The sequence below is a fragment of the Anomaloglossus baeobatrachus genome, chromosome 3 (assembly GCF_048569485.1).
Source record: "Anomaloglossus baeobatrachus isolate aAnoBae1 chromosome 3, aAnoBae1.hap1, whole genome shotgun sequence".
In the NCBI taxonomy this organism is placed as follows: domain Eukaryota; kingdom Metazoa; phylum Chordata; class Amphibia; order Anura; family Aromobatidae; genus Anomaloglossus; species Anomaloglossus baeobatrachus.
The window spans coordinates 91,188,141-91,215,706 of NC_134355.1; the positions used below are offsets into that span (position 1 = coordinate 91,188,141).

A 27,566-nucleotide genomic window follows, 5' to 3' on the forward strand; every position below is an offset into this window, starting at 1 on the left:
AGGCCGAGATTGTGCACCTCCGCTACGTTCAATATCGGGCTATGGAGCCATTATTGGGAATCGCTGAAAGGTTTTTTGTTGAATAACCTATTAAAACATGTTTGGTTTAGTGGGAGTCTCAAATCCAAGACCCTGACAAGGGATTCGTAATAGTACGCAGCTCTCGTTTGCCCATCAGATTATTTCTGCTCTTCTCGAAGAGGTGGGACGCATTTGCCCTATAGACAAAAATGGTTATTCCCATTCTAGTAAGTTATTACTTATCCTCCAGAGTGCTAATAACTTGTTGGTTGCCATAAATTGAACTGCTGGGACCCCAGTGATCCAGAGAATAGGACTCTGAATTCCCCTCTTCCTCTTAGAGTACAATGGTGGCCACGTATGCACACTATCTCTTTATTCATTGTCTATGGGAGTGTCGGGAGTAGCCAAATGCTTTACTTGTGATAACTTGCTAACATGAGAATAACTCTATAGGTATAATATACAGACTAACATAAACTTAACACTTAATATAGAAAAAGGCTATAAACACTTTTGACATGTAGAAAATATTTTTACATATGTTTAATTAATTTTAGGTGATACAATTACACTAAGTTTCAGGCTGCAATCTCCATTTCTTTCTTTTCAGTCCTCATGATATTTAGTTTGCAGCCTAATCCAGGTTTCAGAATCCTGGATATGGGTTTGTCTCCAGGCTGCTTCTGTCTTCTCTTACTATAATGCACCATCACATTTCTAATTCTGTCCTTATTTTCTCTCAACATGCTTTCCTCCTCATCTGTTACCTTTATTCTAACCTGCCTCCTTTCTGAGATACTTTCTCCCCTCTCCGCTACAGACATTTTTAAAGAGGACCAACCACAAGGATTTTCATATATAAAGCAAAGCCAGTGCTATGCTGCTGCTATCATGCTGATTCTATACATTTCTTTAGTTGTGAGATCGGATGTATACTTTCTTTAATACAGGCAAGTAAAGTTTGTGAAATGCACTGTTATTTGATTGATAGCAACTACAGAATATCTCATATGTCGGTCGTGTTTTGCTAGTTATTTCCGCCCCTGTCTGCCTGCCTGTTCTTCCTCTCACCCTGTCTCTGTTCTTACAGGGGGAGGAAGGAGGGAGGAAGGACAGGTAAGCAGACAGGGGCGGGAATAACTAGCAAAACCACACCCACCTATTAGATAATCTGTAGCTGCTATTAATCAAATAACAGTGAATTTCACAAACTTTACTTGCCTATATTTCAGAAACTATACATCCAATGTCACAACTAAAGGTATGATAGTCCCAGTATAGCACTGGCTATAGTTTATATATGAAAATATCCTGGTGGTTGGTGCCCTTTAAATCCCCTCCTGCTATCCCCAACACTGAAAGAAGGGAGAGCACAGAAAGCCCCTATGACAAAGACTTGAAACATTTTTGCAAAAGCAATGAGCTACATAAAGGATTTACAGACACTCTGCACCAAGTAAATGGTAGAAAAAATGTAATGACTATTTAGAAAGTGAATTAACTTTGCATTTAGCAAATAAACAATAAGTAAAGTTCTGTTCCAAGGTGTCCAAAGCCTTTACATTTCTAATATAATCTTATATTAAATTAAAGAGAGGTGAGAAAGCTGATTAAAAGTCAAAGAGGCCGATATCTCTGTATCTCTGTATCCAGGGATGATGGCCTCAGACCCCAACAACCAACACACTGAAGTCACTATGATACATGAGATTTTTTATTTTTTTTTAAACAGGGGCAATTCATTTCCTTCCTTTCTGCTCCCACCTAATTCTTCTCTTTTTTTGCATTGCTGCCATCCTCTGCTGTCCTCTTTGCTTCCATAGTGATTATGTAGTAATGGCAGCAAATTGGATGTCATTTCATTGCTTACACTTCTAAATTTACAAGGAACTTTCAACCAGAAACAGAAGAATATAACAATTTTTACATTTTAAGACCAAACAATCTAACTTATCTCTTAGATCTCAGTTAATATTAGTTGTATTATTTTGAATTTAAAGATAAACGTATAGAAGCAAAAACCCTACATAATTGTTTAGGGTATGTGCACACTCCATCTATTTCATAGGATGGGTCCCCAACCAGTCTGAGACTTTGTAGTACTGACTGTATAGAGCAGCACAAAAAAACTCTAAGCAAAAAAAGTTCCAGAATTGCTAATTCAGAGTGATTACTAATGTACTGTATTACTATATGCTAAAACTGACATTTCCGCAGAACCTGCGGTTCCTCTTCACATATTTGTTAGTTGAGCGGACTGCCAATAATCCGGGTCCGGCGGATCAGTGGTGGGTTGAAAAAGACAAAGAAGTCCGGATCTGATCCGGAATCCGGTCCCATATCGGGACGAGAGAGAGAGAGAGGGAAAGAAAGAGACAGGGAAAGAGATAGAGAGAGAGAGGGAGAGAGAGAGAGAGGGAGAGAGAGAGGAGAGAGAGAGAGGGAAAGAAAGAGAGAGGGAAAGAGAGAGAGAGAGAGAGAAAGAGAGAGAGGGAGAGGGAGAGAGAGAGAGAGAGAGGAGAGAGAGAGAGAGAAAGAGAGAGAGGGAGAGGGAGAGAGAGAGAAAAAAAATAAAAAATATGCCGAATCCGGATTATGCACCCGGAATCCCGCGTCCGGGTCGGACTTGGATCTGCCGCTCAAACCGCGCGGATCCGGATTTTGCCAGTCCGGGTCCGCTCAACACTATTAATAATCCAATTTTGGAGGAGTCAAGCACATTCCTGGTTGTTTTGAGGTCATTTCCGGGTGGACCCAGAAGCAGGTCTAAATATCTTGGGTTTGGGGTACCTGAAAGGGAACCTGTCATGTTTCCTATTCCCCCCAACCCAGCAGCATTGATACCTGTATGCCCAAATTCTCTGTCTAATCAGCCCTATATAACGCTATTCACTAATAAGAATGTTTAATAAAATAACTTATAAACCTCACTGTCCCTATGCTGATTAGGGCTGTTCCTAGCCGAAGGGGCGTTGTTTCCCCAGACTAGTTGGCCTTCTTTCCCTGTTATTACACCCCTGTGGGCGTGATAACAGTTCCATGAGCTGGCGTAACCGACAACTAATGGATATCTTACGTATGCACATGGCTTATTTCGGCCGCGTCAGTGTGCCTCAGAAACAAGGTGGACGCTTCTTTAGGCGCACTGCGCATGATCGGAAGTTCCAAAGACAGCTCATGTACACATCTTCTAAACTTCCATTCTTGCGCAGTGCATCTAATGTAGTTGGGAAACATAAACCCTGCTTTCTAAGTCGCACTGACGCTGCCGAGTTGAGCCTCAGCATACGCGAGATTTCCGTTAGCTGGCAGTGATGCCAACTCATTGAAATGTTATCACACCCACAGGGAAAGAGGGCCTACTAGTCTGGAGAACCAACGCCAGTTTGACTATTCAGGACCCTAATTAGCATATGGACAGCGAGGTTTATAAGTCGTCTTTTTTTGGTTAGGGAGGGAATTTAGGCATACAGGTATGAATGCTGCTGGGTTGGAGGGCACAGCAGATCTGACAGGTTCCCTTTAAATGTAGGTAGGTATGCCTTTAAAGTAAAAAAAACCAAACAAACAAAAAAAAACCCATTTGTATGTATCATAGTCTAGAAATACCATAGAGCTGTGTGAATGCCCTAAATAGATGCTGACACCATGATAAGGAAATGCCCAAGGAATATCTGGGCGGTGATTACACTCCGGATCAATTTTCCAATAACGACAGAAAGGAAAAAAAAACAAGAAAACTAAAAGAAAGGACTTGAATCAACAACAAAAACAAATTAATGCTAATGAGTCTAACGCTGAGGATTTGCATAGGAGTTCAAGGAAAAAAAAAAAAAAATAGTAAAACTAAATAAATACCTTTCCACTTGGAAGACCTAATTCTTTTAGAACTTGAAAAATCACCTTTTCTGTTTTTCCGGATGCAAATGTTCTTGTAATACTGTAAATAAATGAATATATGGATAGGAAATTATAATCATGTATTCAAGGATTATCAAAAAGACCAAAATAACATCAATCATACAGTACAAAGGCTTAAAGAGGCTATCCAGGACTATTTTTTCACATAAGGCACTAAGAACTTATCGTCACGTCGTTGCTAATTACCTGCCTGTGCTGTGACAATATCTCCGGGCCAGAGTGGTCATGGACTGGTCCTGCCGGCCATTCTCCTGCGTGCTGTAATGTCAGGTAGACAGAGCAGTTCCTTCTCTTCTGGGGTATCACTGCCAACATCATGTTGATTGACCGCCATGCTCACTGCTGCTTTAGGCTTTGCCGGATATCAGTCAGCATGATGTCAGCGTCACGCCCCATCGACAGAGCAAATCAGAAGAGAAGGAACTGCTCTGTCCACCTAACATTACAGGAAGCAGGAGAATCGCCTGCAGTAGCAGTCCGTGACCACTCTGAACCGAAAGAGATTGTCATGAGGCACCATAGGCAGCTACTGTAGTTAGTAACTACCTGCCAGTAAGTAATTAAGGAAAAATAGTCCAGGATAAACCCTTCAAAGGGAAGCGGTCACCAGGTTTTGCTCCCCCATCTGAGAGCAGCATAATGTAGAGACAGAAACCCTGATTCCAGCGATATGTCACTTACTGAGCTGTGAGCTATCATTTTTATAAAATCAATGTTTTCTCTGCTGCAGATCTAGCAGTCGTACAGAACTCATGAATATGCTGGACTACCTGGCAGCAGCCAAGTAGTCCTCTAATGATAAACTCCTGCTGATTAAATAGTGATTTTATCAAAACTACACTAAGCAGCTCAGTAAGTGACACATTGCTGGAATCAGGATCTCTTCCCCTACGCTATGTTTCTTTTAGATTAGGTGGCAAACACCTGGTGACAGGTTCCCTTTAAGTATTGTTCAGGAGATTAGGACCACCTTGGTAAAAGTCTAACATGTTCCTTATGAGTTATCATCATGCATGTAAAGAAGAGTTTTTTGGAAAAAAAAGATGTAGAGGACTTACATTATAATGTCTGATAAATCAAGTTAAACGGAATATATAAGGACAGACAACCTGACTGCAGCAATGTGTAACTTAAGGTACCGTCACACTAAGCGACGCTCCAGCGATCCCATCATCGATCTGACCTGGCAGGGATCGCTGGAGCGTCGCTACATGGTCGCTGGTGAGCTGTCAAACAGGCAGATCTCCACAGCGATCAGAGATCAGCCACCAGCAACCCGTGTAACGACGCTGTGCTTGGTAACCATAGTTCACATCGGGTTACTAAGCAAAGTGCTTTGCTTATAGTTACCCGAAGTGTACCTTGGCTATGTGTGCAGGAAGCAGGGAGCCGGCTTCTAAAAGCTGCGGACACTGGTAACCAAGGTAAATATCGGGTAACCAAGCAGAGTGCTTCGCTTAGTTACCTGATATTTACCTTGGTTACCAGCGTCTGCAGAAGCTGGCTCCCTGCTCCCTACACATTCAGATCGTTGCTCTCTCGCTGTCACACACAGCGATCTGTGCTTCACAGCGGGAGAGCAACAACCAAAAAATGGTCCAGGACATTCAGCAACAACTGGCGATTTCACAGCAGGGGCCAGGTCGTTGCTGGATATCACACACAGTGACATCGCTAGCAACATCGCTGTTGCGTCACAAAAACCGTGACTCAGCAGCGATGTTGCCTGCGATGTCGCTTAGTGAGACGTTGCCTTTACTTTACTGGTTGCTTCAGTTTTGATAAAATAATTGTTTTATCTGCTGCAGAACTACCAGCTATCTGAATGCTGAGCTCTGTATAACCCCGCCCACACTACTGATTGTCAGCTTACTATGTATACTGTGCATAGGCAGAAATCAGCCAATGGATGACATGGCGGCAGGTTTACTAGTCCTCAACTAGTCGTCTAGTCCTTTACTAGATTTTATCAAAACTACAACATGCAGTCCAATAAGTGGCATCGCTGTAATCAGGGCCTCTGTCCCTAGATCATGCTGCTATCAGATTAAGTGGCAAAAACTCAGTGACAGATTCCCTTGAAAGATTTACCGTATGCTTTTAGATCATTGCTATATATACAAAAGGCAATATAAACTTCAAAAAGTGCACCAAAGAAAAGAACAAAGTCTACTTTTTTGCAGTGTCAGTCTTTTCTTGTACTCTTATTTCATGCTAATTGGGAGTGAGATGCAATACCAGATACAACCTGTTAACTAGGGTGGCGCCGTTTAGGGAAAAGGTGGAGACACTTGCTGATCTCAAACAGCCACTTAAGTCATATTTTAAAGGGAATATGCCAGAAAAAAGTGACTTTTCAACCAAGTACAGGCGCTCGGTGCACCCTTGGCACGGCTAATCAGTTTAGTGCACCTTCTAATCTATTTGTTATCTATATATTTTTGATAGAATTGAGCAAAACAATTTGCTATGGGTGAACCAATTGTGCTTGGTTTGAATAGTCTCTTTCTGATGACAGGCTCCTTTAATGTCACAGTGTACAATTAGAGTCGGAAGATGTGAACATAGCCTAGGGGTAAGTTCACACAGTGCGTTTTTCGGGTGCATTTTTCTGGTGCATTTTTGGCCTCAAAACTGCATGACTTTGCTTCCCCAGCAAAGTCTATGAGTTTTCATTTTTGCTGTCCGCACACAACTTTTTTTTTAAGCTGCGTTTTTTAGCTTAAAATGCTCAAAAACGCTTTCCTGCGTTTTTCTGTGTTTTCCCCCCATGCAATGCATTGGAAAAACGCAGCAAAACGCAGAGATCTAAAACGCAGCAAAACACACCAAATTGCGGTCAAAACGCATGCGTTTTTTGACGCGTTTTTTTGCCGCGGGTGCGTTTTTGTGCGCTTTTAGTGGCCAAAAACGCACAAAAACGCAGTGTCAAAAAAACGCAGCGTGTGCACATAGCCTAACAGTACCAGTATACCAAGTGTATCTGTAGTATCAGGACTGATCTTCCTATTGAAAAATAATGTGAAATTAAAGGGGTTTTCTCAACAAATAAATGGGTAAAATTGCAGTTTATTATTAAAAATCTTCTCCGTTCTTAAAGGGACTCTGTCAGCAAGTTTCTGCAATAGAATTTGAAGACAGCATGCTGGAAGAAATGAAACAGAACATTCAGCCCTGTTTGTCTTATTTCACAGTCTTTTTTTGTTTACCTGTAATGTTAGTATAAACCTCTTATCTTTATCATTAGTGGGTCTCAGCAGCATGTGAGCTCTAGTCCGACTCCGCCCCCTCTGTGATTAGCAGCTTCTGTCTATGGAAATGTACACTGAAAGCCTGGTGTGGGCAGGGACAGCTCCCAGAGCTCTGCTACATACAAAATCTAAAATCTTTCACTGTTCAGATGGGCTGCAGCCATTAATTGAAGTGATACATCATTGAACTCAGGGTCTCTTTGCCTACATCATGCTGATCTTAGATGTGGTAGCAAAAATCTGCTGACAGATTCCCTTTAAAAACACATGGATTTTTGTAATTTTATTGCTAACTGCTCAGAGATATCCAGTTCCCTAGGTAAGGAGTGCAGCACTTATAAACTCGGTGCTATAGAGCTATTAAACTCTGCTCTGAAGCTGCCTGGATTCTTGGATCTGGCCACATTCTCCAATGCTACAGGCGCAAATGTTTGGGCTAGAGGTGCTCTGATGCCACCAGCCCAAAACGTGAATCAATAAGAGTGTACTGCGCTCTGTACAAGGAGGACGCTAGAAGGCAGGGAAGCCAGGCGGTCTTCAAGACTGAATATGAGACGACCCCTTTAATGGGAGGCTGATAATATCAATTCTATTTTCTTAGAATTTTATGGATTGTGATATTTTGTTAGTTAAGATAAAAGTAAGAAAGTAGCAGATTAACCCCACGCTATACACAAATCTTACATTGTGCTGTGCTAAACGTTCAACCGTGAATGGTCAGCTCGGGAAATTACTCAATTCAGCAGTCAAATATCAAGATACTAATGAACGCTGACTGTGGATTTAGATCACAATTGAGTTATATGAGGACGTCGGTGCTCAGGAGTTTTTCTAAGAAGCTGCCTGTCAAGGAAATGACCCAGAACCAACAGCTCTGTCAGGTCTCCAACCTTCCATACAGCGCCTGGATCTGTGACTCTGATGTACCGTAATGCGCGTTACATGGAAGCAAACAGTCACATCCGAACATACTGAGGTGGGATGGGTTACACTGAATGCTATACATACATTGTCTATCTTTTATTAGAATTTACACACATCACATCACACATCAGTAGAGACATCATACGATGGATAATCAATCTTGGTCAAGCTGGATGGATGGATGGATGGATGGATGGATAGATGAATAGACAGACAGCTAAATAGATAGATAGGATTTCAGGGCTCCCGTCCATTAGCCACTGATTACTGACAAGAGAGGTAATTATTCCCCTATACTCTATCCTGGTCAGACCCCACCTGGAATACAGTGTACAGTTCTGGGTGCCCCAATTCAAGAAAGACATCGATATATTGGAGCAAGTCCAGAGAAGAGCAACCAAGAGGGTAGAAGGTCTGCAAACCATGTCATATGAAGACCGGCTAAAAGAACTAGGGATGTTTAGTTTGAAAAAGAGAAGGCTGAGAGGAGACTTAATAGCGGTCTACTAATATCTGAAAGGTAGTCACAGTGCAGAGGGAACCACCCTATTCTCATTAGCACAAGGAAGTGCAAGAAGCAATGGGAGGAAACTTAAAGGAAGGGAATTCAGATTAGACATTAGGAAAAGCTTTCTGACAGTGAGGGCAGTCAGAGAGTGGAACAGGCGACCACGGGAGGTAGGGAGCTCTCCATCAATGGAAATCTTCAAGCGGAAACTGGATAAACATATAGCTGGGATGATTTTGGAAAACCTGCATTCGCAGGGGGTTGGACCCAATGGCCCTTGAGGTCCCTTCCAACTCTACCATTCTTTGATTCTATGACTTGGCCACTGGACAAAGTTCTGGGAATCAATTTGCACCAACTCTACTGTTTAGTTGTTAGAAATTGCTGTCCATTCACATTGGTGATCTCACAATAAGAGTGCGCTCACACTGGTATACAGCATTGGATGTAAGAGAAAGGGCCACAGTATGATAATGACATTCGGCTCAAACTCTGCTGAAAGCGCGATCCGAGCATCATTCACTTGTTTAAGCAACAGGGCACTTATCATTGCTCAAACTACAAAGTGACGCGCACGGCAGTCCGGGGTGCCCCGTCTTCTGACTGACACCTCACTGTCAATGTCCTATCGCTATTATGAGCCTGGTGTGGGTAGGACAGCTCTCTGGACTCAGCTACCTGGCTAAATCTAAAAATTCTGATTGTGTCAGAACAGCTGCAGCCAGTAATCTAAGTGATACCTGGTTGGATTCAGAGTCTCTTTGCTGCTCTCATATGACGTAGCAAAAACCTGTTGACAGATTCCCTTTAACAATTTTACACCAAGTTGTATGTGTCTCTGCACATCCAGCTTTGATATATTTTGTGGTCATAAATCAGCAGAGAGGAGCCCAGAAAAAGACAAGTAAGAGTTGTAATCTCCCTAGTGGCTCACTGATGGAGTCTCAGTTAAATGGTTGTGCAGTCAGTAAATCACTAGTGTAACAGAGAGGCTACAGAAGGCAAATGGTGCAAAGGTTTTAACAATACCCAACTGTAAAAATTGAATGTAGACCTAATTATAAGTAGTAGGGTTCTCTTACACTTGTGTATAAATATTACGAGTGCAATCTGATAAAAAAATCGGATTGTACGCAGACCAATGTTATTCATTGTGTGCTGATTTGCGATTTTTTTCCTCAGCTGATGAAAAAGTCACACCATGCTGCGATTGGTCGAGTTGTACACCTGAGCCTTGCCAGTGCTAGTCTATGGGTGCAAGAAAAAATTGTCTGTCACATGGACCATCCGTACGCAGTCCGATTGTTAGGGATACATTGCCATTCTGTACATAGAAGACTGTAAATGACTGTAGAATAAAAAAAATGCATGTCATGCGGAAACTAGGAGAGAACATAATCGCACACTCACATGACATATAGAATACCAAACAGATTTCACTCGCCCTATTTTTCCGGATGAGAATCGGACTGATTTCTTTTATATGCAGATGTGAGCGAATCCTTTAAAGGGAACCTGTCACCAGTTTTTCGGCCTATAAGCTGCAGCCACCACCAGTGAGCTCTTATATACGGTATTCTAACATGCTGTATATAAGAGCCCATGCCGCTGTGTAGAACGCAAAAATCACTTTATAATACTTATCTAAAAACGGTCGCTGCGGTGAAGTTGGGCCATATGAGTGTCTCCTTTGTCTGGTGCCGGCGCCTCCTCTTTCGGACATCTTCGTCATCCTTCTGAAGCTTGTGTGCATGACGCGTCCTACATCATACACACTCGCCGGTCCTGTGAAGACGCACTACAATGCTTTGATCTGCCTTACTCAGGGCAGATCAAAGTGCGCCTGTGCAGGGCCTCAATGGCGGCGAGTGTGGATGACGTAGGACGCGTTATGCACCCCGGCTTCAGAAGAAGGACGACAAAGATGGCCGAAAGAGGAGGCACCAGCACTGAAGAACGAAGACGCCCATATGACCCAACTCCACCGCAGCGACTGTTTAGGTAAGTATTATAAAGTGTTTTTTTACGTTCTACACAGCGGTCTGGGTTCTTATATACAACATGTTAGAATGCTATATATAAGAGCCCAGTGGTGGTGGCCGTAGCTTATAGACCCCAAATCTGGTGACAGGTTCCCTTTAACTAACAAAAAAAATGTCCCCAAAGATGAACAACCCCTTACTATTAATATTACTCCACGACGTAATACGTCACCCATACAAAGTGTCCTATACTGCACCTCCACATGCCTGTAATTCATTAAAGAGAATCATGTCATGTTCCATTATACGGCACATTGCTGATATATTCTCTCTCGGGGACAATGCCTCGGTAATAAAGTGCCAAAATATCAGAAGCAGAAATCCATAGGGACCATGTGAGCGATGTACAGGCTCTGCGCACAGTGGCTCCGTCACATACATTAGCCCTGGAATTGTGATTCTTTCAAAGGACGAGCAATGAGAGTAAAAGTCTTCTACACCAGTGACGCATTCACCCAACTGTATCATCAGGACTGAGCCACGTTACCACGCTGCTAACTGTGCGCATAACCGTACGAACACGGGCTACGTCCTATAGAGAAGAACTGCACGGCCTTACCTTCGCACTGGGATTTTTCCATTAACGTTTGTAAGAAATGTGAGTTTCATCCAGCTGAAATATAGAAGAATCCGTCAGAAATCTAGAATGTAGATCAACGTCATATACATAATACAAATATCTGCCCCAACTCATGACACAATATCGCCTTCATTGTTTTAAAAAAAGGGGCATAGTCCATAAATCAGAACCTTGGAAGCAGATTTCTGAGATGGTTTATTTTTAAAATCCTCACAATTTTCAAGATTTCTACTTACTGACATTGAAATGATATTTCTACTTACTGCCATTGAAAGGATAAAGACAGAAGACAATGTATCAAAATATTAATAAATGCATATATTGTAAAATAGTGTATCACCCAGGAGTACATACATCACCCCTGAATGTAAAGGGGAAGGTTTCAATTGACTCAAAGCAGAGATCCTAACTCTGAAGATGAATTGAAACACAAAGCACAATACTAGATTTTTTCTTACAAGATTATTAAAGGGCACCAACCCCCAGGATTTTCCTATACAAGCTAAAGCCAGTGCTATACAGGCGCTATCATGCTGATTGTATACATACCTTTAGTAATGAGATTGTAGAATGTTTACATTCTGTAATACAGACAAGTAAAATTTGTGAAATGCACTGTTATTTGATTGATTTCAGCTACAGAATATATAATAGGTGGGTCGGGTTTTGCTAGTTATTCCTGCCCCTGTCTGCTTGTCCTTTCTCCCTTCTCTCTCCTCTGTAACAACAGAGAGAAGAAGGACAGGCAGACAGGGGCGGGAATAACTAGAAAAACCCAACCTACGTATTAGATATTCTGTAGCTGCTATGAATCAAATAACAGTGCATTTCACAAACTTTACTTGCCTATATTTCAGAATATATACATCCGATCTCACAACTAAAGGTATGTATAGAATCAGCATGATAGCGCCAGTATAGCACTGGCTTTAGCTTATATAGGAAAATCCTGGTTGGTTGGACCTCTTTAATAATCGTGTAACAAAAAAATCTACTACTCTTTAAGTCCTGCCTGGGGCCATGAAAACGCAACAAATATATAGATGCAATAGAGATGTCAGGACACAGGAGGAGTAGATCACAGGACCAGAAGAAATGCCTAGAAGTTACTTGGAGAGTTGGGTGAATTCTTTGACAGAGTTGTAAAAATGTCTTTTTTGTATTTTCTATTGCGGCTATATAAAATATGTCCTGAATTATATCTAGCCTCCATAAAACTTATATAGTGATAGTCACAACAGATGATAGGATCCTGCTAATCCTACAACCCCGAAATGAAAAGTTAGGACTTCATAACCGTATAACAACAAATATACTACTGTGTTTTGTGTTTCAGTTGATCTCCAAAATTAGGATCTGTTCTTTCAGTCAAATAATAATCTGTGCTGTACGAATAGTGAGACTGGGTTATTTAGTTACGAGCATTGAGACTACAGATTATTTACTATATGAGCAGTGAAATATGGGTTACTTACTGTACGAGCAATGATACTATGGATTCTATAATTTATGAGCAGTGACACCATCGAATCTTTACTGTACAATAAGTGAGATATGGGTTATTTACTGTAAGACCAGTGAAACTATGGATTCTTTACTGTATGAGCAGTGAGCTTGTGGATTTTTCACTGCATGAGCAGTAAGACTGTGGATTCTTTACTGTATGAGCAGTGAGACTGTGGATTCTTTACTGTATGGGTAGGGACACCATGGATTCTTTACGATTAGTGAGACTTTGTGTCATTTACTTACAAGCAGTGAGACTATAGATTCCTTACTGTATGAGCAGTAAAGCTTATGATTTTTCTTTACTGTAAAATCAGTGACATTATGGATTCTTTACTGTATGATCAGTGAGACTATATATTCTCTACTATGCGAGCAGTGAGACTGTGGATTCTTTACTGTATGAGCAGTGAGACTAAAGGCCACTTTACACACAGAGGTAGATCTGTGGCAGATCTGTGGTTGCAGTGAAATTGTGGACAATCAGCGCCAGGTTTGTGGCTGTGTACAAATGGAACAATATGTCCATGATTTCACTGCAACCACAGATCTGCCAAAGATTTATCTCTGTGTGTGACGGGGCCTTAAGGATTCTTCTGCCACAAGATGTATTGATCACTACACTGAACAAGTTCAAGGTGGCCCTAATTGTCTTTCTTGATGAACATAATACAGGTTATGTGTATTAAATACTGTGATGGGATGTTGATCCATGGAACCAGTGCTAATATGGGGCAAGCAGCATCTGGCCTTAATGGGTTTTTAATTCCTTTGGAACAATATGTTCAGTTATAGGTTGGACTTGATGGACATGTGTCAATGAAACTATTATTGCATGCCGACTCAGCCATGTTCACCCCTTCCCTAATATCTACTGAACATTTAGGACTGTGCTAGAAAAGGATAGCGCCAATGCAGTCCTGGGTATATGTATCAATACAAGTGCTTTTCACTGTAAATAAGAACATTTATACCACTATATACGTATCTACAGCTGAAATCCATAAAGTGTGAACAGAATCTCCAATGATTTGCTTTTATCCTCAGTACATTGTGCAATATATATATATATATATATACACAATAAAGTGTTAAATTAAACCCTACCGTGCACTAATATGTTTATCGTGATGCGGCAGAGGCAACGTATAAAATGTTGTAAGCCAATAATGAGATCCTTACATTAAATTCTCGGATTACTTCTCCGCTGTTTTACATTCCTCTGCTATTCCTTCCCCCGTCGCATTGTAATCAGTGGCTATTGTGCGGCACGAGGCTTCCTATCCTCAAACATCTGTGACTGTGCATAATGCCGAGGCAAAGCGTCCGCATCAATATCACCTGTCACTTGTCATATTTACAGTACCAGGAGATCAGGGGAAAATCCGTTTGGTCTGTTCACCAAAAAGGGACATGTGTGTCACGGTCGCCTCTTTAGGTTCTGGGTCTGAGTCTCGCTTTACCTTGTGAGACTCTGCTATTTTAAATGTATGCCCTTTCCTTTGGGGAAGAGAGGGTTAATGTCAGTATTCCCTTCCTGCAAGCATTCTCATTATGATCTGAGGCGTTTCCGGTTTGGACCAATTCCAGTCCCTTTATATACCCTCTGTTACCAGCAGAGGGGGCTAGTTATTCTCAATCATTTGAATGCTTGGATTGAAGGTGAAAGGAGCTGGTGGAGCCCTCTCTTGAAGTTGCTGTGGTGGCTGCAGTCTTGGTGCTGACTGCAGCAGTTTTCTGTTGTTTTCCCCCTATCTGTCTTCCTTCCTTCCCTGGTGTGTTGTTGCAGTGCAGCGGTGGGACTAGTGATCCTTACCTACCCACTTCTTAGCAAGGACTATTGTAAAGTCACTCAGGCCTTCAGGTTCCTGTTTGGTGACAGGTGAGGAACCTGTATAGGGACTATCTAGGAGTCCAGGGTACAGCGGCAGGTAAATGGAGGAGGTGTCCATCTTCCCTGCTAGGGCCCACCGTTGTTAAATTGTCCCTGGTGTACCCCTTGTTTGTCATGGTGTTACCCCTGTTGTGTGTTTGGCCTCACGCCGGAGTTTCCACAGCCCGTGTCGTGACAATGTGTACATGGACGGATACTTGTGGGACTAAAATTTGAGGGCTGTAAATCCTTATGACAATTTTGTGAGTAGTGAAGCTTGAAACAATCTCTGGTGGTCTAAAAGTCCCTGGTAGATCATGATCAGGGCAAGCGCAGGACAGTGCGTCAACCTACCAGTTGAACTTCCCAGGAGCAGTCCCTTCTATTGAAAATATTATTAATGATTAAAACCAGATGCTGCTAGATTTTCTTTTTTTCAGTTAGTTTTTGTTATTTTATGCACTTGAATATATAGGCAGTCATCTCGTCTGAGCTTCTGTTTACGGCATTTAGATATATGCTTTACGGCAACCACATGGACTATAGGCTATAATAAGCAAGTTTTGGCCTGTGATCTGTGCAGGGATCTTTCCGCAGGGAGGGGGAGAAGTGAACTATTATCGTTACCTATTGGAAATGGTGGATCTTGCGCTATCTACATATATTTAGGTCTCACTTTTTAAATGGCATCCTGCCAGTGATGATAATAAGAATGCTGAAAAATGATCTCTTTAAAACATAAAGTATCAGCCTAACATCAGTCTTAGCGACCAGAGTAAATTTTTGTATTAATAGTGATATAAAAAATACATTAAACAAAAACTTGATTTAAAGGGGTTGTCCACTACTTTTATATTGATGGTCTATCCTTAGAATAGGTCATCAATGTCTGATTGGCCGGGATCCCACACCCCGCACCCCCGCCAATCTACTGTTGTCCGCCCCGGAGGCGGCAGCAGGCAGCCGGAAATGCTCAGTTCTGGAGCTGCTCCATCTTCTGCACATCCGCCTCCTATTGATTAGAATCAGAAGACGGAGCAGCACCAGAACTGAGCAGTTCCAGCTGCCTGCTGCCGCCGCTGGGACCGTATGCAGCTGATTGGCAGGGGTGTGGGGTGTTGGACCCCGGCCGATCAGACATTGATGACTTATCCTAAAGGCCGCTTTACACGCTGCGATCTCGCTAGCGTGCGTACCCGCCCCCATCGTTTGTGCGTCACGGGCAAATTGCTGCCCGCGCGAAGGGGCGGTTCGTTCGGCGTCACAGCGACGTCACTAACCGGCCGCCCAATAGAAGCGGAGGGGCAGAGATGAGCGGGACGTAACATTCCGCCCACCTCCTTCCTTCCTCATTGCCGGAGGACGCAGGTAAGGTGAGGTTCCTCGTTCCTGTGGTGTCACACATAGCGATGTGTGCTGCCGCAGGAACGACGATCAACATCGTACCTGCAGCTGCAACGATAATTGGGAATGGACCCCCATGTCACCGATGAGCGATTTTGAACGTTTTAGCGACGATTCAAAATCGCTCATAGGTGTCAAACGCAACGACATAGCTAACGCGGCCGGATGTGCGTCACAAATTCTGTGACCCAAACGACATCACTTTTGTGATGTCGTAGCGTGTAAGGCAGCCTTAGGCCCGTTTCACACGTCAGTGAAAAACACAGACGTTTTTCACTGGCGTGTAAAACACGCACATGTCCCTGCGTGTGCCGAAAATCACGGCACACGTGGGTTGTCTAAGTGCAATCCGGGCTCCGTTCTCCGTGGCCCGTGATTGCACTTAGAGATTCACTCACCTGCACCCGCTCCTGCTGTCCGTGGTGCTGAATCCTCCCGTGACGCAGCATCCGGCCGGCGGTGACCCCTGCAGCAGCTGCTTCCGGGTCGGCTGTGTCGCGCATAATGAATATGCGCGACAGTAATCAGCCGGCTTAGAAGCAGCAGGGAGGACGGGCTGCAGAGGACATCGCTGGACGCCGGGTGAGTTAAAATGTTTATTATTTTAAAAGCACGTTTTTTTCTGGCACGTGTTTCACGGACCACACCACTGCGTGGTCCGTGGGACATCAGTGATGCCAGAAAAAAATGGACATGTCTCCGTGCAGCAATCATGCACACACGGGTACGCCGCACGGAGACACGTGCAGTGAAAAATCACTGACGTGTGAGCAGACCCATTCATTATAATGTGTCTGCGTATGTCAGTGATTCTGGTACGTTTAAAAAAAAAGCACAAACGTACCAGAATCACTGACGTGTGAAAGGGGCCTTAAGGATAGGCCATCAATATAAAAGTAGTAGACAATCCCTGTAAATCAAGTTTTTGTTTACTGTATTTTTTATATCACTATTAATACAAATTTTTACTCTGGTCGCTAAACGTGATGTTAGGCTGATGCTTCATGTTTTATAGAGATCACTTTTCAGCATTCTTATTATCATCACTGGCAGGATAGGCCATCAATGTAAAAGTAGTGGACAGCCCCTTTAAACCATAGGGAACTTTCTGATAACACATTCTTCTTAAACAGCTCCAGAAATAGCTAGAGGAGTTGAGTACAGCAATCTTACAACTTTAAAAGCTGCCTTATCACTTACTAGCTACTGCTCAATTTTAAGGTGTATTATGGCTCCGAACAATTCCAAATCGGAAGGTGACTGGGGACTGTGATGTCACCTCTACAGATTCCTGCCGGACTGCGCATGTATTCAGGAGGTATCAGAAGATGTAAAGTCACCAACTCTGCTCACCTGCCGATGAAGTGACGAGTGCAGACTACTACTTTAATGGCTGAGAAATTACAATGTATATCACAAGGGGCTAAGAAGGGTCACTAATCAGCAACCTCACACAAAACAGGTCAATTACTACAATTACTAACAGATTTATTGTGCTTTGGTTTTAGTGGCACAGCTAAGCTTTTATCCTTCTAGTTATCATACTGACTGACTATTTGTGGCTTGTGTATGTAGTCATGGCCGAAAGTGTTGGCACTCTTGAAATAATTCCAGAAAATGAAATATTTCTCCTAGAAAATTATTGCAATTACACATGTTTTGTTATACATGTTTATTTTGTGTGTATTGGAACACAAACAAAAAGAAAAAAATGCAAATTGGACATAATTTCACACAAAAACTCTGAAATGGGTGTACTGCCCCGCGGCCTCGGCTGCGGCCGCCGAGCCGCTCGCGTAGTGCAGGCGGTGGCTCGAGCCTCTCACGGACCCGGGGGTCACGCCGCTCTGAAACGGGGCTGTGGCGATGCACGCAGGGGTTCGGGTGGTTGGTTGGTGGAATTGGTAAAGTTCGTGACGCCACCCATGGGTTGTGGTGATTGTATGATGGACACCACCGCTGCCGTTGACTAGACCTCCCGGGGACAGTGCTATGCAGCTCGGTGTTAACCCCTCCGTGGGCAGGAGCAATGGTCACGGGGGCTCGCGGGAAGGGTGCTGAGGGCGAGGGAGCATGGACGGCAGAATGGACGGGGCCGCAGCCGGCTGCAGTGTTCTCCCTGGACGGGTTGGTGATGGCTGTCTGTTCCCTGCACCTGTGTTATGTAGATGTCGACTCCTGTGCCTGGACACTGGTAGTCCGCTCCCCGGCGTGTAAGTGTCGTAGGAGCCCGTTTGCCCGCAGACGCTGGCCCTTTGGATCTCTTGCCCTTGGCGGTGGCACTTATCCTGGATGCTTGGGCTGTTGCCTTTAATCGGGACTTGGGTGGGAATGAACCCCTGAGGTCCAGACCGCAATCAGTGAATTTGACTTTCAGGGAGGGTAGTAGCCTAGTCAGGGTCTCAGTACCCTGCCTGGTGCTTGGCTTCCAATCGGCTGCCCGGTACGGTACCGGCGGGCCACCGCCCGACCCCGGTCCTACGGTTCCACCGACCGTACTCCCAACTCCTGCAGACGGCCCCCACCATCTGCCGACCTTGCTGGAGGTGCCTGGGCTCCGACCCAGACACCTAGCAGTTCCACTGGCGGACCTGGTCCCAGGTCTGCCTGTGCGTGTCCTTTCTCCTCTCCTTCCACTCTCACTCTCCTGTCACTACAACTGCAACTCCAACTTCTTCTTACTTAATGCTGTGTTTTCTCGCCTCCAGGCCTGTGAACTCCTCGGTGGGAGGAGTCAACCGCCTGGCTCCGCCCCACCTGGTGTGGACATCAAACACGGAGGGTGGCAACAAAGATTTCTGTGTGACTGGTGTCACCTGTCCGGGGAAGGGGTGTGTGTGGTGTTGTGTTTGTGACTACCTGGCTAGTCCAGGGCGTCACATGGGCTGGGCGGAATTGTTGGCTTGTTGGCACCCTCAATTTAATATTTGACTGCATACTCGTTGGAATATATAACTGCAATCAATTGTTCCCTAGAACCAATTACTAGCATCTTACACCTCTCAACCGGAGTTTTGGACCAGTCTACTTTTGGCTCCAGGTCTCATATTTGAAGGCGCCTACTCCCAAAAGCAGTTTTAAGATGTCTCCATAGTCGTTCAATGGGATTTAGATCCGGACTCATTGCTGCCACTTCAGAACTCTCCAGAGCTTGGTTTCCATCCATTTCTGGTGGCTTCCTGAAGTATGTTTGGGGTCATTGTTCTGCTAGATGATACATGACCTAGGATGCGAACCCAGCTTTCTGACATTGGGCAGTGCATTGCGACCCAAAATCCATTGGTAATCTTTAGATTTCATGATACCTTCCACATAGTCAAGGCATTCATTTCCGAGAGGCAGCAAAATCTCCCCAAAACATCTCTGAACCACCTCCATATTTGACTGTAGGTACTGTGTTCTTTTCTTTATAGGCCTCATTCTGTTTTCGGAAAACAGTAAAATTATGTGCTTTACCAAAAAGCTCTATCTTGGTCTCATCTGTCCACAAGATGCTTTCCCAAAAGGATTTTGGCTTACTCACATACATTTTGTCAAACTGCAGTTAGTTTTTTTGTGTCTGTGTGTCAGCAGTGGGGTCCTCCTGGGTCTCCTGCCATACCATGTCATTTCATTCAAATCTTGTCAATGGATAGATTGCTCTCACACTGATGCACCCAGAGACTGCAGTACAGCTTGAATTTCTTTGGAACTTGATTGGGGCTGCTTATCAACCATCTTGACTATCCAACGTTGCAGCTTTTCAGCAATTTTTCTCTACCGTCCACGTCCAGGGAAATTAGGTCCAGTGCCATGGATTGTAAACTTCTTAACTATGTTGCGTACCGTGGACAAAGAAACATCAAGATCTCGGAAGATGGACTTGTAACTTTGAGATTATTGATATTTTCCAACAATTTTCGTTCACAAGTCCTCAAACTTCTCTTCTCTCTTGTTCTAAATGCTTAGTGTGGCACACACAGACACAAAAAGCAAAGATTAAGTTAACTTCTCCGCTTTTTATCTGGTTTCAGGTGTGAGTTTCATATTGCCCACACCTGTTATTTGCCACAGATGAGTTTGAATGAGCAGCATATGCTTGAAATAAAGTTGCTTGCCCACAATTTTGGAAAGGTGCCAATAATTATGTCCGGCCCATTTTTATGGTTTTCTGTGAAATTATGTCTAATTTGCCCTTTTTTCTTTGTTTTTTTTTGGTGATGTCTCAATACACATAAAGGATATAAACATGTGTATAACAAAAAACTGTAATTTCAATAATTTTCTGAGAGAAATACTTCATTTTCTGGAACAATTTCAAGGGTGCCAACACTTTCGGCCATGATGACTTTATATATTATGTACATATGATATCATTAGGTATCAACGGATGGATGCATGAGTAAAATACAATACAAATAACTTGTGACCTTAAAAACAATTTTATGATGGCATGATTACAAACTGTTTCCTTTGGGCAGAAGTAGGAGGTTTGAGGAGGACTAGTTAGCTTTTCTAATCTGTCCGGTTTAGTAAATATTTCTACTCGTCGTTAAATAATTTTGGAGCATCTACTTTTCTAAAACTCTGCATTAAGTCATTCTTCCGTCCACCCGTCTAGAAATATATGCAGAAATAAACAAATGGGTGTTACCATTCTCCTTGTCTTCAGGGTTGGCCCTTCCGGACACAGAGAATGTCATCATGGATTACACAATCAAGCCCTCTAACGCGGTGAATAGTTATACCAATTTCACCATACATTTTGTAGCAAAAGCGGCACAACACGAAGGCCCAGATTCATGAACTGCAATTTATTTAGGTCACTGTTCTTTGACTTGTGGCAATTTAGTGATGTTTTTTGCACCAAAATCACACAGCTGTTTTTGAATTAGGTGCAAAAACAAACAATTTCAACTGAGCCAAAATGAAAATGTGCCAGAAACTTTACTCGGCCAAAAATACTCATGGTACTCCCAAAATGCAGTCTGAACAGGTGCAAAACATAACATTTAATAACAAAGACAGTTGGAATCTAAAATGCTAAAGCATGCAAACAATGAATGCAAGAATATAGATATGCATTACTGCTTAAGGAAATCTAGGAAACACTGGGATATTTAGCGTACAAAAATGGCCATTTGTATATCTGCCCAATAGCCACGTCAAGACATATCTCGTATACTGGGAACCTACACTCTCTCTGGGTTATAAACCTCCATGTGTATGGGCACTAGGAACCTGCTACTCTAGAATAAAATCACCTTTGGCTAATGGGGAACGGGTGCAAAGTCAGAGGGCATGACACCATAATCTTGACAAAAAAAACTGACGGCACTCACAAAATGCAGTCTGAACAGGTGCAAAACTGAACAGGACATATAACAAAAAAACAAAAAACAAAAGACAGCTGCACTCTGAAATGCCAAAACAATAAATTCACCTGTGGCTAATGGGTGATTGTATTCTCTAGTAGCAGTTTCCTAGTTCCCATACACATGGAGGTTTGTAACCCACAGAGAGGCTTCAGTTCAGTATAGGCTTTCAGTATATGAGATATGCCTTGATGTGGCTACTGGGCAGATATAGAAATGGCCATTTTTGTATGCTAAATATCTCAATTTTTTCTAGATATCATTAAGCAGTAATGCATACGGTATCTATATTTTTGCATTTATTGTTTGCATGTTTTGGCATTTCAGAGTGCAACTGTCTTTTATTGTCTTATTATTATATTTCATGTTTTGCACTTGTTCAGACTGCATTTTGGGAGTAACATCAGTATTTTTGTCCGAGTAAAGTCTATGGCAGATTTTCAGAGTGCAACTGTCTTTTTTTTATAAGAAACTTTACTCAAGGCAGAAACAGGAGTGAGATGGGCCAAAAAAGTTTCATAAATCTATCTAAAAACACCGGGATAAGTAAAGTTGTCGAGAACAAATTAAATACGAAACACTTTATAAAAGAAAGACAACTTTAAAATTGGCACAAAACCTATATAGAATACGACACTTCCACTAACCCCAGTAATGTAGTGCAAATTACTCCAGAAAACTGGAAAAACAACAATGATGGATCTGGGCCAGAGTGGTAAAAAAAAAAAAAGCTCCAAAACTGTTAACTGACGGTAAATGCACAGATGTCAGGAAAGATAACAGGTCCCTTAGAGGAACTAAAAGCCCAGTTAGAGCCACAAGGCAGTCACTTTTATGCACCATTATGCAGTATTAAATAGGGAAACATAATGCGGAATAACAGATTCAATAACAACGGCTTATTGCGACTAAATGTGAGAAGACTGAAAGGCAAAGAGGGGAAAGAGGCATTTATTTTTTCTTCTCTGTACTGACAAAGGATAAGGATGGAATAGAGTAAAATAATATAAAAAAGAGCATGTAATCCAGCAACATGTCCAGTGAAAAAACAATTCTTTAATCCATACGTTCGAGTCCATGCCCCAGGGTAGGGATCGCTTGCGTATTTCGGACTATACAGTCCTTACTCTTTTAACTGTATGACTTAAAGAATAGTTTTTTTATCACTGGACGTGTTCCTGGATTACCTGCCCTGTTTGTCAATGCACTGGATTCTTGGTAGCCATTGATCCCTGCACCGCCCGGGGAAGGGTCGTTTCACACATCCGGCATTTTGCCGGATTGCCAGATCCGTCTCACTCCAGTACAGTGTCATACAGTACAATGGCATTGCTGCAAGCTCCAGTCACATGCTCCGGTCTTATGACAGCATGTGAGCGGAGGTTACCGCGATGCCATTGTACTGTATTACACTGTACTGGAGTGTGATGGATCCGGCAAAATATTGGATGTATGAAACAGCCCTTAATTGCACTTTATGTGAATCTCTTCAACATTTGCATGCAGGGTGAGCTGAAAATTACCTTTTTTCTCTTTACTGAAATAATATGGTCAGAGTATACTTAGTTTTTAATTAAAACAAGCTAATACATCCATTAAGAGGCCACCATAGAGGGGTACTCCCATTTCAGGCATTCTCAACTGAGGCGAGAATATCCGTCCCTACACACTGTTCCCACAACTCAAATAGGAGCTAATAGGAAATACACAAAAAGGGTAGAACCACCCACTTGGCTGTTTACAGAGTCCTAATCAACACAGAAACAGATATTCCCATTTCAGCCATTTAACTCTGTCTCTGTATTAAATTGGGGCCGGGCCTTAAGGTCCTGTTATTGATTAGTGATCTAATATCCCCATTTACATCTTTCGTGATGAGGTACCGAGTTCCTCTTAGCCAAAATACACAACTGTAACAACATGAATACTGTACAAAATTTAGAAAACGAGCAGACACATGGAGGACACTTACTGTTTTTTCAGACATGTCATTGGACTGACGTTGTTGGCTCTAAAGTTATGCGTGATAGATTTTAGCCCTTCTACCCATTGCTGAAAGACAGACAAACACAGAGTACAAATAAGGAAAATCACCCCATAGAAGACATACCGTGCAACAAAAGATACACATTCATCGACATATTCATAACTGAAATGTACTTTTACCAATTATCGAGACAGAAGAACAAGCAGGGTGCAAGACGAGGCTTCACGTCTGGTTTCTGACACCAAACACAGACTACACTCCTCAAAAAGTGACTAAAGTATCGCATGTTCTCGATTGAGGGGAGTCAAGAAAAAAAAATAATATGTTTGTGATTTTGGAACATCGTACTAAAGGGTTTTCATATAATAATTTTAGTGTAAGCTATCACATTATGGTGGTCCAAACTCTTGGATTCCAACCATCATCTGCTCTACTTCTAGACGACCCACAGAGTGGGCAAGAAATCATGGAAGTGACGGCAAGGTCAGACCACACATGGATGTGACTTTTCCGGAACATAGATCTACATATGAATTGTAGACACAGTAGAAATATTGCTATATATTAGGATCTACTGCTTTATTTTTTTTAGTTGTAGATAAATTTATAAAATAAATATTCTTTATAAAGTGTACATAGTCTTTATTGGGGGCTGTCCCACTACAAACCCTTATCACCTTTGCACAGGACAGATGATAAATGTATGATCACTGGGGGTCCGCATGCTGAAAATCCCAAAGAGCCTTATATAATGGAGGTCCCAAAGTGTCCTGGGTGAATTGAACAATAGTGCATAATGTATGCTCATGAGATTGACGGAATATCTGTCTGTCATACAGAAGTGATGGTAGTGGCGATCACATACAGAACTTAGGGACCCGTGTTTTCGGGATCACTGGAGTCTCTATGTGATTAATGTACAATGGGTGAAAACCACTTGACTGGTTTTAGTTAAGGGGGTATTCCCATCTCCAAGATCCTAGCCCAGAATGTAGTAGGTGTCATAATAATAATATTAGCAAATATCTCCAATTAGAAATGTAGTATAGTCACCTGATTCACTATGTCACTTACCTCATGTGCAGGGCATTACAGGACTTTAGGTATCCATGATTCCGACCACACATACAGTCACAGCTAGTTAGTTAGTGGTCATAACCATGGATACCTAAGGTCCTGCAATGCCCTGCACATGAGGAAGAAACATGGCTATATCAGGAGTAGTGATGGGTGGACCCGGGCTGTAAAAGTCCGGCACTCAGGAAATTTAAAAAAAATAAAGGAAAAAGAAAATGAGAATGGAGGAAGCGCTTCATACTTACGGTACAAAGGCTCCGTTGCAGCTGTACACTACTCCTGCAGCCTCTCCTTCATTACCACACCGTTTTTTTAAATTATTTATTGAACTAATTCAATTTAAAAAAAAAACTGCGTGTGGTTCCTCCTATTTTGATACACAGCCAAGATAAACGCACGGCTGGGGGCTGCAGCCTGTAGTGGTATGCTTTATCTGTGCTGGGTATCATAAAATGGGGGGATCCTACGTCAATTCTTTTATTTATTTATTTATACCCCAATAGATGCACATAGTAGCTGTGATTGGAAGCATCAGATACGCTGTTGACTCGCCCACCCCAGGGCTATGGGACACCCAGTGCCGGGCCGGACTAGTCCGGCGGTAGTCAGTGGTGGCGGGGCTCAACTCCGTGGCCCTGGTGGGTGTCAGTTTAAATATGGCTGGTGACTTGGGGTTTGAATAAAGTTTGTGTTCGTGACGCCACCTGTGGTATGTGGCTATTAAGCTGCCGCTGCTGTGTAAGGCCTCCGGGGTGATGATATGGCAGCAATGGTGGTACTGCTCCCCACAGGTGGAGCGGTGCCCCGGGGACACTGTTGGTGCTCATGAGAGTCTATGGTGTAATGGAAGGCTAAGCAGATAAAATAACAGAGACCACTCCAAGGGTGCAGTTTCAAGTTCTTTACTCACACATCCTGGTAGGAGCTCACTGGTGCCCTCAGACGACTGGAACCCACTGTCAGGGACCTCCGCCGTTTCTGGTTGATTCCTGGAGTGAAAACCGGTACCCTTCTCTCTAAGGTGTCTCTGTCTTCAGCTGTCTTCCTAAGCCTAGCTCTTTTAGGATGAACCTGCTCGGCCTCCACTACAGCCTCCAGGCTGGGGGGGTCACCTGTCGGATGATTGTCCCCTTTCTAGAGGTTCTGCGGTGGGCTGTGGCCCGGGGAGTTTACAACTTTCCCTGGGCCTCGGTTTTTACTGTTTGGAGATGATTTTGCACTCCTCCGGTTTATTGGGACCGTCCCCTGTTGCAGCTTGATCCCTCCACCGATGTTCCTGTGGAGCAGGCCACCACAGCTCTACAGCTATCCGTGGCCCTGGAATCCCTTCTTCTCTCTGCTTGGTGTCACCTGGACCCTCTGAGTCCCAGGATCTTCACCAGGAAGCGTCTCTTCCTTCTTCTTAGCTCCTGACTGACTAGAGCTGTCTTTCCTTCTCTCCTTCTCGTCTGCCTCCTGCAGACCTCCTCCTCCTTTCCCACTCTCTCCCAGACTCTGTTGCTTTCTTTTTCTGTTGTGGATACCCTGAACTCACAGAGCTCCTTTCTCTTTCACAGCTACATGCTGGCTCCTCACTCTCTCACCCTCTGAGGTAAACTCTCACTCTGACCTTCCTTTCTTTGTCTGCTCTCTGATGGCTCCTCCCACCTCCCCAGTTGCTAAGCTGTACCCTATAGGAGCAGGGATGGGTCTTACGGCCCCTCCCAGCATGCAGCATGGGAGGGTTACTGCCACTGTCCCTGGTCCTAGTATGTACCTAACAATGGGTGTTGTGTAGATTTACCAGGGGACCAGTGTTCACTCCTTTCCTCACCCAGAATGGGGCATCACACCGCTGGATGGGGTGCAATGTCCTGTGGCGACGGAAGCCTCAGGGGCGCCACACTGTCACTCAGGCTGAGGGCACGTCTGACTGCAACTAATCACAGATGCTGGTGGGCGGGGAAAGCAGTGCATATGCGATGGGCCTAATGCACTGCATCGGAGGTGAATGAGTGGCCTGGAAGTAGTGTACAGCTATGCCAGAGCCTTGGTTAAGTACAGCACACTTGCTCCCATCCCCCTATCCCTTCTGCCACCATTTTTAAGTGTCGGATTCTGGTCCCTATAGACTTATATACTTGAAAAAGACAGGCAGGCACTCCTAATACTGCGGTGCACGTATCGCTGGATGGTCTCCACAACTCAAATAAATAATATGGATCGGCGCTTGCAGATTTTTCTTTCCATTCTTCCTGTATTTTAAATCATAGTGCACAAAACACCCAATAGTGTGACGCATTTCGGTCAAAAGGATAACATGAAGATGAGTTTGAGAAAGGTCATGTTATCCTTTTGACCAAAGTGCGTCACACTATTGGGTGTTTTGTGCATTATGATTTAAAATAAAGAAAGGAAGAATGGAAAGAAAAATCTGTGGGTGCCAATCCCTATTATGTATAGACTTATAAAGGGGCCGGAGTCCGGCCTGGAACCGGATTTTAAGAAGCGGATCCCCGGGATCAGCTGGTCCTGGTTATCTGCGACTCCACTCATCACTAATCTGGAGAACTATACTACATTGCTAGTTGGAGGTATTTGGTAATATTATTATTACACCTACTACATATTGGGATAGGGTCTTGGAGATGGGAATACCCCTTTAATGTTGCTTGTTTGAACATTTTTTATTTTATAAACAAATATTAAAAGTTACAAAAAATATTACTCATAATAATACTAATAATACTAATATTACTACTACTACTAATACTACTAATAATAATAAATACATTCATTTAAACTAATCATAGCATAGAAAAAATAATTGTAATTAATTGTATATTTCAAATAGCAATTTTAATTACACACAACAACAAATTTTACAAACTGCACATCTGATCGACGAGTACATGAACAAAAAAACGGTATCACAGACAATAAACGTGTCTACAATATTAGAAACTTTCATGGTATTGTGAACTCATTTTTATGGCTTCATTGATTGCAGATATAGAATGTCTGTATATATGCAAAGGATTGTTAAAAATCCACTTCTGACTTTTAGGATCGTTACTTCCAATAGGTGGTGTTGCGCTAGAGTTTGTCTCCTTTCCTGGAGAGACAATTTGAATAT

General features: G+C 43.0%; 1 protein-coding gene across 5 annotated transcripts in view; it reads right to left on the minus strand.

Annotated features, from left to right (window-relative positions):
* The window catches only part of PLCB4 (phospholipase C beta 4), a 516,205-nt gene that overhangs the window by 156,445 nt on the left and 332,194 nt on the right, over positions 1 to 27,566 (minus strand). For all 5 annotated transcript variants that reach the window (XM_075339305.1, XM_075339306.1, XM_075339302.1 and 2 more), the window contains exons 8-10: positions 23,360 to 23,439; positions 11,230 to 11,283; positions 3,883 to 3,964 (exon numbers count right to left, since the gene is read on the minus strand). In XM_075339305.1, the coding sequence (XP_075195420.1) occupies positions 3,883 to 3,964; positions 11,230 to 11,283; positions 23,360 to 23,439 (216 nt within the window). The remainder of the gene's footprint in view (positions 1 to 3,882; positions 3,965 to 11,229; positions 11,284 to 23,359; positions 23,440 to 27,566) is intronic.